This window comes from Garra rufa, chromosome 8, assembly GCF_049309525.1.
Source record: "Garra rufa chromosome 8, GarRuf1.0, whole genome shotgun sequence".
Taxonomy (NCBI): Eukaryota; Metazoa; Chordata; class Actinopteri; order Cypriniformes; family Cyprinidae; genus Garra; species Garra rufa.
This window is the reverse complement of record NC_133368.1, coordinates 14,565,179-14,583,857: the sequence shown is the minus strand read 5'-3', so window position 1 is coordinate 14,583,857 and position 18,679 is coordinate 14,565,179. Positions and strand designations below refer to the sequence as shown.

General features: G+C 38.3%; 1 protein-coding gene across 1 annotated transcript; it reads right to left on the bottom strand.

Moving 5' to 3' along the window:
- Positions 1-1,000: 1,000 nt before the first annotated feature.
- slc15a1a (solute carrier family 15 member 1a) lies at positions 1,001-18,160 on the bottom strand. The gene is made up of 22 exons (XM_073845286.1): positions 18,122-18,160; positions 16,696-16,783; positions 15,847-15,988; positions 15,592-15,711; positions 14,411-14,510; positions 14,232-14,322; positions 14,063-14,146; positions 13,895-13,977; positions 13,296-13,382; positions 12,899-12,988; positions 12,753-12,797; positions 12,498-12,530; positions 9,980-10,068; positions 9,789-9,870; positions 9,591-9,713; positions 9,343-9,486; positions 8,671-8,717; positions 8,507-8,602; positions 4,361-4,469; positions 4,140-4,274; positions 1,359-1,466; positions 1,001-1,219 (listed from the first exon to the last, which is right to left on the bottom strand). The coding sequence occupies exons 1-22, from the start codon at positions 18,149-18,151 to the stop codon at positions 1,001-1,003; spliced, it is 2,145 nt and encodes a 714-aa protein (XP_073701387.1). The 5' UTR covers positions 18,152-18,160.
- Between the last annotated feature and the right edge of the window lie 519 nt (positions 18,161-18,679).

The following is an 18,679-nucleotide window of genomic DNA, read 5'->3' as shown; positions in this document are numbered from 1 at the left end:
ACTGAGGGAACCAGGTATTTATAGGGGAGTGGTGATTAGATTCAGGTGTGCGCAATCAGAACTCGGAGAGCATGAACCAGTGGGCGGTGCTTCCGGGGATGTAGCTTGAGAAGGTGGCTGTGGTGAATGCCTGACATAATGTTACTAGTCCCTTTTTGTTGGGACTTGAGCTTACACCCTAGTAAAATTTTTATAATAAATTCTTGTCTGACACTGAAGATGACTTGGCTGGAAGATTCTAGTGAGTTTATGGTTGCAGCTGAATTCAGCAGGACAGTGGATGTTCAGGAACATGTTTGGACACCCCTGCTGTATACTGTACCAATCTGAGAAACTATTTTGCTGAAAAATGTTCAGCAGTCAAGTCGTGTGTTTTCTATCTACTGTTTAGAATCAGACCTAATAATGTCAGATTACGTGAATAAATCACAGATTTTTGAAAACAATTCAGTTTTTCTATTCCTCACAATTCACACACCAAACAATTTCTCACACCAAAATACAAACAGATATTTACCTAAAATTGTAGGAACTGAATGCAGCTAGACTCCATTTTCTACAAATATGTCCATAACAGTATACCAAAAAAAGAAGATATCAACATATTGGGATACTTGTTTGAAGAGAATCTGTAGTCATGAAATGCTAGAAATGCCCCTATACAGTGTTTCATATATTTTTTTAGCTAATATTGTTTATTGGCTTTAAAAAAATCACACAAGATGCAACTGATGACCAGAGTCCACCTACATCATGAACTATATCAAACCAGATATCATAACAGAAGGTTTTTACACATCTTATTTTTCATTATCCATGTCATAGTTTCCTCACTGGAGTCTTATCAGTACAGCCAAACCACACACTGAATTAAACCATGGATGCAAATAACATCATCAGCATTTCTGTTCACAGTCTTTCATACCTTTTTTAATAAATACAGAACTAATTGAGACATATTAGCTTATTGGCATTAAACACTATCCATTCTTTACAAATCTTATATCTTGGTTTGCTTGACCTCGTAATTTTCCTTGTCTTCATCTTTTTCTTCCATTTCTAGTTTTTCTTTCCCCTTCTCCTCTGGCTCAAGCCCTTGCTCTTTCCTGATCTTGGCCTCAATCTCCGCTGGGTCAATGTATGTGTAGAAATAAGCCATGAAGGAGAAGATGATGCTTACAGCCACTAGCAGTGATGCAAACAGCACATATTCTGCCCACTGTGTGAGAAAACACACGAAAGTCACGAAAGGAATGTTTCACGTAAAAATGAAAGTTCTGTCATGTACGTTGTCCCCAGTGTGTATGGGAATATTTCTACAGCCAGTGTGTATTAGGTTATGTGATCATATGGAGCACCTGTTTCGGTAACTTTCCCAGCTCTGCCACAATCAGTACAATAATGTTTCCAACAGCGTTAGTGCACAACCAGCCAGCCTGCAGCACTGACTTCATATTCTTTGGAGCCTAAAGACATGGAAATACAGCTGTTGAGAGCGAAGCATTTACAGATATTGTTCAGAGAATTATCTTATGAGTCTATCAAACGTCAAATTAACCCTTCTGTTAACTTCATATGACTAAATATTCCAGTGAAGAATATACTATTAATACCAAATAATATTAAGACTTGATTTTTGACTTTTTTTAACAATATTAAAATAAAAAATGTGTTCTATGATTTTGAAGTTAAATCTATGATTTTGAAGTTAAAATGTATGGCTTTTGATGACTGGCCCTGCAGGAAAGCCATTTTAAAACTTTGATAACCCCACCAGAACCCAGTGTGGCATTTAACCTCAAGAATCTTAGGATCAGAAGGTTGTCAAAGCAGCTCAGACTAACTCAGCACCAGGTCCAAGTGGATTGCCCTATGTGGTCTACAAGAGGTGCCCCAAACTCTTTCAGTGACTATTGAAAATGATCAAAGTAATCAGGAGAAGTGTGAAAATGGCACAGCAGTGGAGACATGCAGAGGGTGTTTGGATTCCTAAGGAGAAGATCTCAAGTAACATAAAGCAGTTTAGGGTCATTTCAGTGTTGTGGCTTAATGATTTGACAGTGACCACACCAAGCCGCAGATGGAACATACAAAACCTCATTAGTTGGGCCCGAATGGACTTTAAACCATAGAGGTGAGGACAGTTAGGAAGTGGAGGGCCCAGGAGGCACAACAGCAGCACTGTGTTTGGGCTTGGCTGCAACCATAAACCTCAATATGACAAGGCCCAGGGAAATGAATAGGACAGGCGTCAGCTGATCTAAAAAGAAATCGGAGCAGGGATGGAGAAAAGACCCATCAGCGGGATGGTAGGGATGCAACAACAAGGGCTGTGGACTCGATGGGAACAGGTAATGGACAAAAAGATCAAAAAGAGAGTTGTGGAATGTGGAGCCACATCTTTTCCAATCAGTCTACGATGTCCTCCCCAGTCCAATCAAACTCTTCTCCTGCATGGGGCTTGAAAGACACCCCTGCATGCCATGCCAAAAAGAGGATCCCTGGAGCACATTTTAAGCTGCTGCTCTAAAGTCCTGAGAGAGGGATGTTATCGGAGATGCACAACTAGGTGATAAGGGGCATCGCAGGAACCATCAGCACAGGGATCACTCTCAGCATGCATCAGCAGTCAGCATAGCACCCAATTGCCTTGGTCAAGGCTGGAGAGCCACCACAGAGCAGGAACTCAGTGGGGGGACTTCTGGAAGCTAAAGGTTGAACTGGGAAGGCAGCTCAATTCTAGAAATCACTGCCACAACCACACTTAGGTTTGACATGGTCATTTTTTCAAAATTAACAAGGTAAGTGGTTCAACTGGAATTGACCGTGCCCTGGGAATACCGAATGGATATGACAAGGCCCGGGGAAAGGACACGTGTCAACAGATCCAAGAAGAAAATCTAAGCAGGGGTGAAAGAAAGACACATCAGCAGGATGGTGGGGATGCAACAACAAGGGGCGTGGATTTGATGGGAACAGATAATGGACAAAAAGATCTAGTGGACTGAGTTGTGGAAAGTGGAGCCACACCAGATCCAGTTCCTTATCCAATCTACGATGTCTACTATGTCCTCCCCAGTCCAACCAACCACTTTTCCTGGGGCCTGAAAGACACCCCTGCATGCCTCCTATGACAAAAAAGAGGATCCCTGGAGCACATATTAAGCTGCTGCCCTAAAGTCCTAAGAGAGGAATGTAATCGGTGGCGCCACAACCAGGTGCTAAGGGTCATCGCAGGAACCATCAGCACCTGTGATCTCTCTCAGCAAGCATCAGCAGCCAGTACAGTGTTCAAAAGCGGAAGAAAAACCACCATTTAGCAGGAACTCAGCTGGGGGACTTTTGGCAACAGTTTGGGATTGGTAGCTACAGGTTGATATGGGAAGGCAGCTCAAATCAAGAAACCTTTGCCACAACCTCACTTAGGCCTGACATGGTCATCTTTTCAGAATCATCAAGGCAGAGCTGGTTCTACTGGAACTGAATGTGCCCTGGGAAGACTGAATAGAAGAGCTGTTTGAACGGAAGAGGGACAAGTATGATGAGTTGGCAGGTGAATGCCATAGCAGGAGATAGAAGACCTGTTGCCTCCCCATCAAGGTTGGCTGCCAAGAGTTTGTTGGCTCTCTGGAATAAAGGGACTGCACAAGAAAAAAGCCATCAGTAACATGATAGGTGCTGCTGAAATGGCATCTAGATGGCTGTGGATCCAAAGGGGTAATCCATGGACCACACAAGCTACCTAGACACAACGTGGACTGTGGACTAAACCAAGTCCTTGTCCTACATTTTTTCCTGTTCAATAATTTTGTTCAATAATTCTAGTTATGGACGTTACTGGAAACATTATGCAGCAACTAGACAATTTATTTTTGCACAGCAAGAACATTATAATCAGTTGTCCTCCAGGACCAAGTCTATCCTTTTTACTACTGATGTTAAAGAACTGACAGAGCATTTGATATATATCCTTTTACTGTCCATTAGTTAACAGTTTTAGAAAATAATGAGCAATGACTGTCCAAACACTGTAATTAGTAAATTAATATAATTACAGTTTATAAATGGAGCTGTTTTTTTCTTTGGAGTAATGTCCTCAGTGCTGGTGACATGACTGGCGAAGTGTACTTTTGTTGTACCTGTGAGTATGAGAACTGCAGGCCAGTGACTGAGAACATGACCTCTCCTGTTGTAATGAGGAAGTACTGAGGAATCTGCAGAGCCATGTGGACCGAGTTGGCCTTGATGTCCTCAATTTCTATTATAGACTCACACTGCACACACACAGAAACACACATGCACATGTAAAACAGAAGACACAATATCAGGGCTATATAGAGATTTCTGAAAATCTACACACATTAGTGGAGAACACTGTGCTGGGGATGAGGAAGGTGTATGAGGAACCGAATCCGAACGTCCGGGAAAACTCACACGACTGCTCACCATGTGTGAGTACGAAATTCCGCCTTAGAAGAGAAACCAACACAACAGCATCAGACACCATGACTATAAGCTGTTTTCACACCACAAGCATGAGTGGCACATGAGCAGTGCACATTTTTTTCAGCATGCATGTTAACAAATTAGTGCATTCACACTAGGAACAGTAGCATTGTTTGAGCATCAAGCAGGGTTGTGTTAGCAGCACAGAAATGAGATGTTTGAAGCTGGGCACATCAGGCCTCATTTATGAAATGAACAACAAAAATTTTGCAATATGGACGTGAGTGGTGGCTACGATCAAATCTCATGTTAAGTCTCAGCTCGTGTACGCAAGTTTTTGCGTTAGCCTGAACTTGCATGCAGCAAAGTAAATCTGGTGGAGAACTGGAATTGGAAAAGATGGCAGCATTTAGATTGTGTATTTTCAGGGCTGCATGCTCCAGCCGAACAATTGCTATTAAGATGAATAGGAATGCTAAGAGCAGTGTTGGGCAGTAGCGTCGCTACAAGTAGTGTTTTCTGAATCAAATAGCTTTTCAGTAGCTAAACTATTATTTTGATCAAGTAGCATGGTAGCGTCAACAAAAGCTACAAGCTATATATTTTTCTATACTTTAAGCTCAAATCGGAAATATAACTGCTACGGATCACTGATCCTGGGTCAGTAAGCGGCGTCACCGCCACTAAACCTCGTGACTCCACTGGCTCGTTAAACTGTCAGTCAAACCTCATTCTTCCTCCCGCCTCTCTCGTGAATGAAGTGCTGCTGAAGCATCTCAGCGTGTTTGCAGACTTGAGGTAAATAAAGAAGTGTTGATTGAAAAACACATGTGTTCTGTATTTATAATACAGCACTGTATTTATAAAGGCTAATGGTTTTTTTTGCATTCGAGGAGATGAGAAAAGTGTCTTAGTCTAGCATTTGTTGTCGACACAACTAAATTGCTTATGTGAAGCGCTGAATCTTTATATTTTAGCTAAATGTCAGAAAAAAACTGAGCGCCCACATAGCAACAGAAAACTGTATAATCTGCAGTGCAAAACGTAGTATTAGAACTAGTGATGGGCGCCTTGATTTTAGTCTTTGAAGCAGGCTAGTTCTCTGGGAAGATCTCAAACCTCAGAAGTACGAGATGGGGAGTGGGTCTGTGGGAGCGGGTGTCAAATTCATGGCGAAAGGCAAAATGTTTCAGTTTTTTCTTAGCAAAAACAAACAAATTATAATAATCTTTGCTAATATTTGTGATACTTCAAACTGCTTTGGACTTTGCAGTATCGAATTATGCCTTTACTATGAACAAAATGACAGAATATGCTATTTAGCTGTTTGATGCGCACACTATCACTGCAGCCTGTTCATTTGAAAGATAAAACACAGTCACCCAAAAGTTACACTAGTAAATAGTGTGTATTACATGCAGTTCAGCGTGACCACCGGTCCTGTTGCACATTTTTGCTCATCATGACATTTTCCGGCGACGTGCATGAAGTACAAAGCTTACCCAATGCATAATAATTTTGCTTCAAATACATTGCAGAAATGGATCATTTGTATTTGTGGCAAGAGAGGTAGTCTACATAAGCCCAACTTTACTTTCAGTTTCGCATTTAATTTGTTTTGGATTGTTTAGGCAAATTAATTAATTTATTTATTTCATCATTGTTCTGTTCTGAATAAGGTTAAAGGTAAAGGATTTGTTGTGGAATTTCATGTTTTTCCTGTTTTATTCGTTTAATATTCTGAAACTGGTGCCATTTTTTATTTTATTTTATTTTTTTTCAAGAAAGAATTCAACCCCCCAAAATATGAGATAAATCCAGCCCTGTACATAATACTGATTTTTGTTGCCAAGTTGGTTTGGAAGAGTGGTTGAATAAACAATTAAACTGAACTTGTATGCCTGTATGACTGACAATTTAAATTGATCACTGAGAGAGCATTTACTTGGTATGATGATGGTTCAATAGAAAAATGAAATTTAAAAAATAGCTTAATGTAGTGAACTACATTTGCCATGATGCTGTAGCTTAGCTTGCTACATTACCCAAGGCTGTAGCTTTAGTGTAGTTAAGCTTCATTTAATGAGGAGTAACTGCTAGCTTAGCTCACTACATTTTCCTAGTAGCTTGCCCATCACTGGCTAAGAGTTAAAAAAACGACATTAGTAAGAAGAGTCAATGTTTTCATGTTGACTTTAAAAAGCACTAATTGAACTTTGATAAAAGCAATTACAGTTTTTCTCAATTGCTTAAACACATTTCTTGAAATTATGCCTCTTATTTGCGAAACTCTAAACACAAATCCACAACTCCTAACTCAATTCCCCAAACTTCCTATATTGAGGTCAAAATGAAGCTCTCCACTCAAAACAACTCAATCTTGCTGAAAAACCAAACTTTGCTCTCAGACATGACACACAAATCCTCAAAAAAACTCACACTACAACACAGTTTTACACACTGATGAGATAAATTCAAAACAATACTACTAAAACAATAAAAAAAAACTTTTCACATGATGAACACAACAAATGTATGTATTTGCAAGTGTTTTATTTCTTACTTTACAGTAATGTACTGTAGAAAACAGAACAAAACAGCAAACAACAACAAAATAATTATTCTGCCCAACATCCTGTGTTTGGTCTGGAACAGGCCAAAGAACCTCTTCAGCATCACAGGCTAAATTAGCCCTGGCCAGGCAGCAGGGGTCAAATCCTCTTGCATGCCTAATCCAACCCTGGCACCCATCAACTAAAATATATGAGACTGCTTGTCTTCTTTCCCTTGCCCTTCCTGTCTCTTCCATGTTGTCGTTGTCGTTATCATCCTTCTCCTTCTTCTCCTCCTCTTCCTCTTTCACCTCCTACTCTTCCTCTTCAAAATTACACATTACTATAGGTGGGATATTGATTGAAAAAGACTGAATAGGATTCAAAGTTACACTTGTACTAGTGGTCTGACAAAAAAAAAAAATGCATTACAACGTCATTGTGAAACAGAAAAGAAAAGGAAATATGGGCACAAAGGTGAAAATAAAAATGAGAAAGCCCACTGTCAGAATTTGTAACTCCTGCGTTGTCCTCTGTCTATATATGCTTTCCAATTGAAGGTTCATGAAATGTACCTTTGAGCTTTTTCAGAGAACTGCTTTATCATTGGTTGATCTATATTATTCTTCATTAGTGAAAGTCAAGATTCACTTGAATAATTCATGGCAAATTTACAAAAAGTCTAATAGAAATGTGTAGAATATATGATTGACAGTTTAGGACAACTAGATCAAAAATTTTGCATTTACAGTAGGTAATGACTTATACGATGAGCTAATGACTTGATGTTTTGAGGGGTAAGACTTTTGCACAGAGAAATATATAATACATTTTGAGCAACATGACAATAGCAACTGATAATGTAGGAAACCGCAGACAAATGTATATAATCAGTTGTATGAATGTGCCAAAGCAATCACAACTTGATCAGAAGAAAGAGGCGCTTTTTATGATGTGCACAAGAGACTAGATGATGTGGATGTTGAACAAGTAGTTTTGGCAATTTCATTTCTGATCTGAGAAATGCACCAAAGTGACTGAGAAACACTGTAAGCTGACTTTGGCTCTTTTATCTCCATTGAAGATTCTGATTAGTGTGTGCTAAATTTTGACTCCTAGTGTTTCCAGTTGGGTAATTGTGTGCTAATTGAGCTCAAACTTCGCAGACTTGAGTGAACAATATTGAATGCTTGTGCTTTCTAAATGACCACATGGTGTAAGCACTGAGAAATGTAGGGATTTGTGTGTAGAGTTTTGCAGTAACAGTTCACCAAATATAACTCATGTGTCAAAGCAGGGAATAGTGTTTAATGTTTAGGGAAATGGGTGTGCTTTTTGAGAAATGGCGTTATAGTTTTGAAATTTTAGTTCAAAAGACTGGTTATAGTGTTTTAGCAATTGAGAAAAACTGTAACATCTTTGTAAACATAACATGTTAATTATGTGCAATTATTATTTTATTATTTAATATTTTAATAAACATTAATGAAAAAGAAGAACTGACTCACTTCCCCTGAGCAACCAGTGTGTAGTTTGTAGTAGCTGATGGTTCGATGGAATCCAAGTCAGTGATGTTCAGATCTGCTGTCCAGCCATTCACAAACCTGTGTGACATGAAATCTTTAGGAAAAGTTTGGTTTTAGGAACAGTTTAACCAGTTTTAAAGTCCTACCTAACAGCATTCTTTCCATCATCTGGTTTGGAATTGATGTCTTCTTGCTGAAGAAAAAAAAGAAAGGTCAGTTTCACTGTTATATTTTCCAGTGTTTTACAGTAATGTTTTAACAGGCCACAAGAACTTGTTTATTAAAAGTGTTCTTATATATTGAAGACCTGAGATTTTAGGGTGGGCTCTTTGACTCTTTGATCTTTTGATCAATAAAAACACCAATATACTTCAAGATAAATCAGAGCTTGAACACATGGAACGTCATTTAGAACAAATTCTGGTCAAAGGGTTTTGTAACATTTTGCGCCGGCTATTAAATGCAAATTTAATTTATTCACTCAGTCCTTCAAGGTCAGGTGTAAGAAATGACGAGAACACAATAGAAAGTCAAATTGCAGGGCTGGTGCAAACATCTCCACATCTTTATGATCAGACGCTTTCTTAATTTGTCTTTTTTCACCACTGTCTTTTTTTGTTGTTGCATGTTTGTTGTTAATGGGTGCTAACACTAGACTTTGAGCACGCACCAAACTTGAACATTGGAACACAGTGAAATGTGAAACATGAGCTTGCATTTCTAGTCTCCTGTGCAGTATTTTGCATCAGCAACCTCCATTTTTCTTAATTAAAGTTAATAAATTAGTTTTTGAGTACGTTTTCTTGGTGGACACTTACCAGATACATAAAGGTTGGGTCAGAGGGGATGATCAGGGTCTGGCGCCCCCCCTTGATTAAACTGAAAGCTTGAGTGGTCACAGGATTTGTGTCCAAAGACACTGTGATGTCCTCATGGTCAAACGTCAAGTAATCTCCACTGCTCTAAAAAGAAACACCAGAAACAAAGGTAAAACATCTCAGTGATATTCTGATAATAGCTGAAATAGCTGAACATGTGTGTTTAGATGTATGAATATTTTTTCTACCCCAGATGAGTTTATCATTAGTTGTTCTTGAGAAGGTGAGAAGGTCACATTCAATGTTCTGCTGTACATGTTTACCACCTTAAGCTGGCTCTCTGAGGATGACGGGAAATTTGGCAATGTTTTCTGAGTAAAAAAAAATATGTGTTGATGAAGATCTGTTCTTTTTAGTGACATGAATATAATTAATTTTACACTCACATCAATCTCAATCTGGACCAGGGCAGCAGAAATAAATGCCATGGAAGCAAACAGCATGCCAACCGTCATTCTCTTCAAAGGGCTGGAGCAGAAAGCAGATTCACACAACACAACACATTTACACATCAGCATTACTCTGACTGCAGTTATGCCAAGAGATCAGTCACTTCCTATTATTCAGTAAGTCATACCTGAAATCAAAGCCACACTTTTTGATGAGAGGGAAAATTAACCGGTCCATAATAGGCACCATAGTCAGGATCAGGATGGGGTTCACAGTCTGACGGAAAAGAAACAAAGTTGGGTTGGATTTCTGACTATGTCAGATACAGGTTTGTTTCACACTACAGTACAGTAAGTTCAGTAAGATTTTATTTTTTAAAAAGAAAAAAATTAATCATTGATCAAAAGTGACAGTAAAGGCATTTATACAGGTTTCACACAGATACTGTAAAATACAATTCCAGGACTTTTCAAGCACAGTTTATTTTTTTCAACGACTTCAAACAGAGATGTTACTTATAAAAGTTATATTTCAAATTCTAAAAAAACAGATAAATAAAAATATACTAATAAACAAAAAGTGACGCACATGCAAAAAATTACTACTAAAGAAATACAAAGTATACTACACTTTTACTATAGTTAATTTACTTTATTTGTATATGTATACTTTTTTTATTTCTTTGTTTTGTTTTCATAATTGCACTGCTTTACTTGTTTGATGTTTTCTACTCTTTAAGAAAAAAATCTGGAAAAAAAAGATTAACAAATCTTCTCTGAAATGCGCCAAATGCGCTCCGAAGTCTCGAATTGACTGAAATGATTGTCGAACGCACACCAAAGTCCTGATTTGACACAAATGATTTGCATACGCTTCGAAATGTTGAGTTATGCATATACCTACTGTTCCCAGAAAGATGGAAACACGAGATACAACACATGACTAAGGGATATCGCGCTCATTGTGCCATCTGCTGAAGACATCTATAATCAAGCTTGAAAGGCCAATGACACATGACAACGTTGGAGGAGGCACAGAGGTGCGATACCTCCTTCTGGGAACAATAGTTAGATGCATAATTCAACGTTCACATTCAGTCGACCCATTCGGTACAACACATGACTACGCAACATATAATCAAGGCCCATAAAGTTGCCGAACCAAACATAAGGGACCAGCACTGCCACATACCCCATGCGTTTCACAGGAGTGACGGGCCCTGGCTTGCAACCCCTGCAGTAAGCACCGACCGGGCCACCGTCGCCGCAGTGACATGCAGTTGGTAGAACTGAACAAATGTGTGCGGTGATGCCCAATTAGCTGCCTCACAAATGTCCTCTACAGGCACTCCTTCAAATAATGCCCACGACCTATAGACGCCTCTTGTTGAGTGCGTGCACCCCCATAGGTAGGGGCGAACCTCTGCTTTTGTATGCAATAGAAATCGCCTCCGCAATCCATTGTGAAAGCCACTGCCTAGACAAGGGTCTCCCCTGAACTGAGTTGGCAAAACTCACAACGGATTTGACATATAACCACATCTTTCTCTCTCTGCCGGCACATGGCCCGATTGCATGGTTAATGTTTCTAAATCATTTAGATTTTCCTGACCAGTCAACACATGAGGCATTGTATGCTGAACACAAAATCGATTTATTGAAAACAAACTTAAAGCTAGACCCGCTCTCTTGCTGGGTCATTTCTGTGACGAAAGAAGAACACGGCTGCCTCCGACATTCCTCCCTCTTCTGCAGCCTAGCTATGGCATGGCCCAACAACACCAGCACACTACAGGTTGCACACAAAATTTAATCGGCTGTGCAACTCACTTCCCCCATAAGCGCATTGCATAGCCTCCCTGCTAGCACGGCCTCGCTCGGCTCTCCCAGGTAGATGGCTTGATACATCAGTAAAGACATAGAGTAGATCCTGCCCAGCTGCTTAAGCAAGAACCTGCAAGGGCCCGTCGGAAGAGTGGGGTTACCCGTGATGCCACTATACTGCATTGGAGCCAGGATTTGTGGCCAGACAATTTCTCAGCCACTCTTCGGGGGATCCCAAAGGGATCCCCACCTGCCTCGCTACCCCTCGCCGCCTCAAGTAGCGAGGGGGAAGCTGGGATTGGTCCTGCCTGAAAAGCGTTGACAGAGAACTCTTTGCCCACATCCAACGAGTCATCATCCCGTCCGCCGAACTCCCGACCAAACTCAGTAGCCATCAGAGGGATACTTCTGATTTCCTCTGCCTCCCTGCGGCCTCCCCAAAATGGAGAGAGCCATCCTGGCATGGACAATCGCCAGACACACCGGTCAATGCTCGTGAGTATTGTTTTTGGATAGTGCATACCCACATGTCATGGGATAGGGGAGAGATTCTTTCTTGTGCTTAGACATCCTACTCGAAAAAGAGTAATTGACATTGTCAGTACTACTACTGACCAGCTCGCTAGCTTTTATGACATTAACTGAAGTAAGCGAGAAAAAAAATTACACTTTTTTGAATTGTGTAAATTTTCTGACAAGAAATTATAACACTTATTTTATAGATAGATTGTCTTTCAGGACTTCCAGGCCTTAAATTAAAATTTTCATTAAATTTCTATCTTGAAAAAAATGGATCATCGTTCCCACAATCCTATTAAGCAGCACAACCATTTTCAACATTGATAATAATAGGAAAGGGTAACATAACAAGAATAAACACACCTGCATCTGGTCTGGCTGCAGGATAATCGCTCCCTACAGAAAAGAGAAAATTACATAGAATTAAAAGAAAACAAACATACATTTTAAATTATAACGACGCAAATGATATTTTATAAATCTCTGTGTACTGGTCCTAGTTTTGCTAGATTTTACATCTTAAAGTGACTATAGACAGATTGATAACACAAACATATAGCAAGTCACTGCTGATTAACTCTTTCATTTAGAGCAATTAGCTGAAATCAAGGCACTTACAAAGTCTCCAGTCATAGTGGTGGCTTGCAGAGTCCAGCGGGAGCCCTGAACAGAGTCAACAGACACAAACTGTTACAGAACACTAGCCCACCCAACAGATCACAGTCCCTACGAGAGTTACCAGGGGACAAATGGCAGATACTTACCTTTTGATCAAACAGGCTCCAGAACATGGGCAGAGGGATGTAGAGGAACAACACCTTCAACACCATTTTTATCTGAGCGATAAGAAGTTTCTACAGAAAAGCGAGGAAATAAAGAAATGTGATGTGTGTGTAATGTGTGTGTGTGTGTGTGTGTGTGTGTGTGTGTGTGTGTGTGTGTGTGTGTGTGTGTGTACCTACTTAACCATGTTTTATAAACAAATTTGTTCCCAAAAGTAAAGATAAAGTACTTTTTTGTGAAATGCAGAAATGTATTGTTTTCTAAATGTGGGTAATAATATTTATAACTAAGTATATATAAAAAATATGTAACATTCTTATTTAGATAAACTAAGTTAAGAAAATGTGTGTATACAGAGATGGTAGGATTGTGGCATACATCATATCTCTCATCTGCCCAGTCCATCCAGTGCTCCCTCTTTGGATAGTTGCTGCTTCTGTGCCTGAAACGGTTTTTGATGGCAAACTACAGAAAGAAAAGACTTTATTAGATTTAATGCAATAGTTATAGGATTATATAGGGATTATATGGATCACAATCACAATATTACGGCTTTTGCTGTAATTTGGATCAAATAAATGCAGGCTTGGTGAGCAGAAGAGACTTCTTTAAAAAAAAAATAGAAAAGTAAAGTAAAAAAAAAACTGGTATTGTATAAAGGTAAAATAAAATACTACCTTAAAATATTACCATTAAAACAGAAATCGAATTCAAAATATTGACAAAAATACAATAGCATGTTACTAAAATAACACAGGATTTGAGCACAAGTGTGAATGAGATTTTACAGCAATAGTGGATGAGTTTCAGCGAAAAGTGACTTAAATTGTGGTGTGTTCCTCACACAAAGGTATCATATTTCTTGTAATATACAGCACAAATCATATAGATTGCTTTAATAATCAGCATAAAGAATAAAAATTTGTTGTTTAAAATATTCCTTTAAACGGGATCTATGGTCACTAAGTACAACTTACCCCTATGCATTTACACACGGACCACATAATGTTTCCTTCTGGATCTGTTTTGACATACATGCCACTGCCAGCGATGAACACCACTGTAACACACAACAAACATCTGAATCACATACAGAGATCAGTTTGCGTTTGCAGTTTGTACAGGTCAAGAGAACTCAGTCTTACCTAGAGATAGGACCATGAGAGCGGCCGGGACACCAAAAGCCAGAGGATAACACTGCTGCTTAGTGTGGATGCCACACTCCTGAGCTGCACACATGGAGGAGAGGCATTAGTCAGGGAGGGAAAAGGAGAAACAATCGGGCAGCAGAAATGTGTGTGTTTATGCGTGTACCTCTAAGAACAGGTGTAATGAGTGTGGAAAGAAGACTTCCAGCATTGATGCACAAATAAAACACTGAGAAGAAAGTGTTGAGTTGGCGACTCTGTAACGATCAACACACCACAGCAAACCATTAGACGGAAAGGCTAAATAGATGCCGTAAGCTTAGGAGAGATTAGGATGTATCATACCTGATGCTCCTGAAACTGATCACCACCAAATGCAGCCACACATGGTTTAATACCTCCAGTGCCTAGAGCAATGAGGACCAAGCCCAGCATGGACAGAGCGCTGAAAGAGGGACACTTTATAGTTTTACAGAGGTCATAAGTTTACATACACCTAGCAGAATCTGCAAAATGTTAATTATTTTACCAAAATAAGAGGGATCATACAAAATGCATGTTATTTTTTATTTAGTACTGACCTGAATAAGATATTTCATATAAAAGATGTTATAGTCCACAAGAGAAAATAATACTTGGATTTATAAAAATTACCCCGTTCAAAAGTTTCCATACACTTGATAATTAATACTGTGATGTTACCTGAATGATCCACAGCTTCTTTGTTCAGAACAGTTTCTGTGTATTTCAACCCTTTCCAACAATGACTGTAAGATTTTGAGATCAATCTTTTCCCACTGAGGACAACTGAGGGACTCATATGCGACTATTACAGAAGGTTCAACCGCTCACTGATGCTTTAAAAGGAAAAACGATACGATTAAGAGCCAGGGGTGAAAACTTTTGAAAACAACGAAGATGTGTGCATTTTTCTTATTTTGCTAAATATCGTTTTTCTTTTAATTTAGTACTGCACTTCAGAAGCTACAGATGATACTTACATGTTCCCCAGAAGACAAAATAAGTAAAATTTTCCCTGATCTTCAAATTCAAAAAGTTTTCAGCCCCTGACTCTTAATGCATTGTGTTTACTTCTGAAGTGTTTGAATCTTCTGTATCAGTAAAAAAAAAAGCAGCTGTGGATCATTCAAGTAACAACACATTATTAGGAATCAAGTGTATGTAAACTTTTGAACGGGGTAATTTTTATAAATTCAACTATTATTTTCTCTTGTGGACTATATGTAAACATATTTTATGTGAAATATCTTATTCAGGTTAGTATTAAATAAAAAAACTGCATGCATTTTGTATGACCCCTCTTATTTTAATAAAATAATTAACATTTTGCAGATTCCACAACGTGTGTGTAAACTTTTGAAGTGCACTTAAAGAGAGTAAACCTTCATGACTATGTTTCTTAACACATACTTTTAAAAAGGACACTTCAAAATAAGTTTCTTCTGTAATTGATTTCTATTCTGTGTGGGTGAGGAACCGTGGTGCATGTGTGTTGATTGACTCACATGTGGAAGGTCATGTTATCCGGTTTGCCGTCTCTGTTTGCATCTGTAATATCATTAATAGTGCTGACTGCCATGATGACCTGGCCAATGGCGTACACTATGGACAGGTATATGATTGTTCTGAAAGCACATGATCAGCATCACAGCCACAGGTCAGAAACAGTCCGTAGAAACTGCTTTCACTCTCAAAGTGTTGGCCAGCATGTGATTCATCAGCAGGGGCATTGTCCCTTTAAAGCTCTACAAAAAACTTACTTGAACTTCCCGAGCCAGGAATCAGCAATGATGGCACCCAAGATGGGGGTCAAGTAGCAAAGAGCCACAAAGGCATGATAGATGGAGGTCGCAAGGTCATTATCCCAATGCAGAAAATATCGGAAATACAGCACCAACACAGCTAGACACAGAGAGAGGATTTCTGAATGCTTTTTTTTTTTTTTTGTAGTTTTAAATAAGTATGGAAGTATGGTCTCACACGCCCTTCACAGGTAAATTAACTAACATGTGGCAAGCCCTAGGTGGCACTGTAATACAGTTATTACATTGCTGATTTATATGTACACACATGCACACAAAACAATATGAACCATATGGGCAAAAACTAAAAATTGAATGCTTCACAAACCATCAGATAATTAAATGATCACATTCAAGAGAAAGATATGAACAAAAAAAAAATTCTCAAACATGCCCACATGAATTTTCATGTTTGTCTTGTAGATGTTCTCCTACTAAAATACTACTACCGCTATAAATAAATCTGATTCCATGAAGACATTTTGGCATGTATGTGTGAACTCTTTCTAATTCACATTAAACTTGTTGTGAGATGAATGCACAGATGTGTATTTCTCCACATAGTCTGCAATTACTAAATGACCCCATATCTTCAGAGTACGAAATCCAAAGGTCCACAAAACCTGGTACCCAGTCACTGCACAACTGTGTGATCGAAAACACTGATCTGCTCTTTCGTATTGTAAGATTATATTGTCAAATCCACTATGATTCTGATGACTGACACTTGTTGCTACAGTATTTCATCACACATGTGCTAGTTATGTCAATGCAGTGTTTTACAAATGCGCGCACACAGACACTTACCTCGCATGCCATAGTAGGAAAATCTCTCACAGAACTCATTGATCACAATAAAGAAAATGCTGATTGGATATCCACAACACTCAGCCGTCTGTACCAACACACACAAGCATGCATTATAAGCTGCAAACACTAGGAAGAACCCATATTATATTCCATAGTAATTGTTAACACAATGACCAGTGTTGGGGATAATGCATTACAAGTAACGCAAGTTAAGTAAAATTATTACTTTTTCCAAGTAACTAGTAAAGTAACGCATTATTTTTGAATAGACAAGAAAATATCTGAGTTACTTTTTCGAATAAGTAACGCCAGTTACTTTCCCCCCTCATTTTTAATTAGAAGCTCTCCTGTCCCCATGTTGAGAGAAATTGTGAATATGATGTTATTTTAGTTCTAGAATAAATGTGAACATGCATTAATTCATCTCACTCAAACCTGCAATTAAATATGTTAAATAATACAAATATCCTTTATGTATTTAATCCCATTCTATTAACCAATGTCTTTACTGCCGACCTTTGATGATCCAATACATCCATACTAATAAGCAAAAATGACTCAAGATAATCTAACATTTTTTTTTTTTTTAATTGCTGAAGAGTTGACATCTTTTCTTTTACGGTCTACTGTACAGACAAATTTACTTTTCTATAAGCCTGAGGCTTTTGGTGTGAAAAGGCTTTTACATTTGCCAAAAAAACCTTTTTATATTAAAAACAAACAAGCAATTAAGCCCCAACCAGATTTTAAAAAAGTAACGCAAAAGTAATGTAATGCAATTAGTTACTTTTTAAAGAAGTAACTCAATGTAATGCATTACTTTTAAAAGTAACTTTCCCCAACACTGACAATGACAGACATTTACTCAATGCTAAAACACACATACACACGTGTGTGTACAGTATATGTATGTGTTTACATATATAGTTCTGTATACAAAATATGAAATAAACAGTTCTGTAGTATATAGAACAACTACTACAGAGTATATACCAAAATAGCATATATTATATGCAATATTGAAATTTCTTTGCACTTTCTCTCTACAATATGTAAAGCCAGAAATAAAAAAGACAATATAATAAAAACGATTCATTACAAGAATTATTGAGATTATCACTTTGATAAGTCGATAAGCACAGACAAACATTTACTTACAATAGCTGTCTAAATGAGGAATACTATATACATTTATTAATATTACCTAAAAGGTAATTCAAATTACTACAGACTAACCCTAATGAAAACTAACCCTAAGAAAATTTTCCAAAAAACATTCATGCCAGATTGACACAGCTTTTGTTCCTAAAGTATATTAATGCACACAGTCACATTCTGACATGACAAAATAAAAAGTTATTTAAAATGCCTCAATCATTGCAGGATAACACACATGTAGCTAAAATAATTTCATGAATCTTACCCTTTTCTTCTTTTTCCTAGTCTCGTCCATCTTTTCGTCTGTGAGATTTATCAATTATTAGTTCACATACACAAATAGTAATAATAATTTTGAAAGAATGCATGAACATACACAAGTCCTCACCAGGCATATTGGCAGCAGGAGTGTGTTTATGCGTGACTGGATACTTGTGAGAGAAAAGACCTGACCAGGACAGGAGAGGACAGGACGTCTGAGTAGGAGCAGCCAAGGTGTGTGTCTTATTAGCATGGACTGTGTCCTGTCTGCTTTATGACATGAACAAGAGCAAGACTGATAAATAATACTCAGGGGTCCAAAACTAAAGATAAAGGTAAAACCACCAACAGAAACAAAAAGACAAAACACAACACACAAAACAAACAAAAGACAAAACAACATACAAAAGACAAGATAAAACAATATACAGTTGAGATCAAAAGTTTACATACACCTTGCAGAATCTGCAAAATGACCCTGTTCAAAAGTTTACATACACTTGATTCTACTTTTTGTTTAGAAATAGGTGTTCATGAGTCCCTTGATCTTCTGAACAGTTCA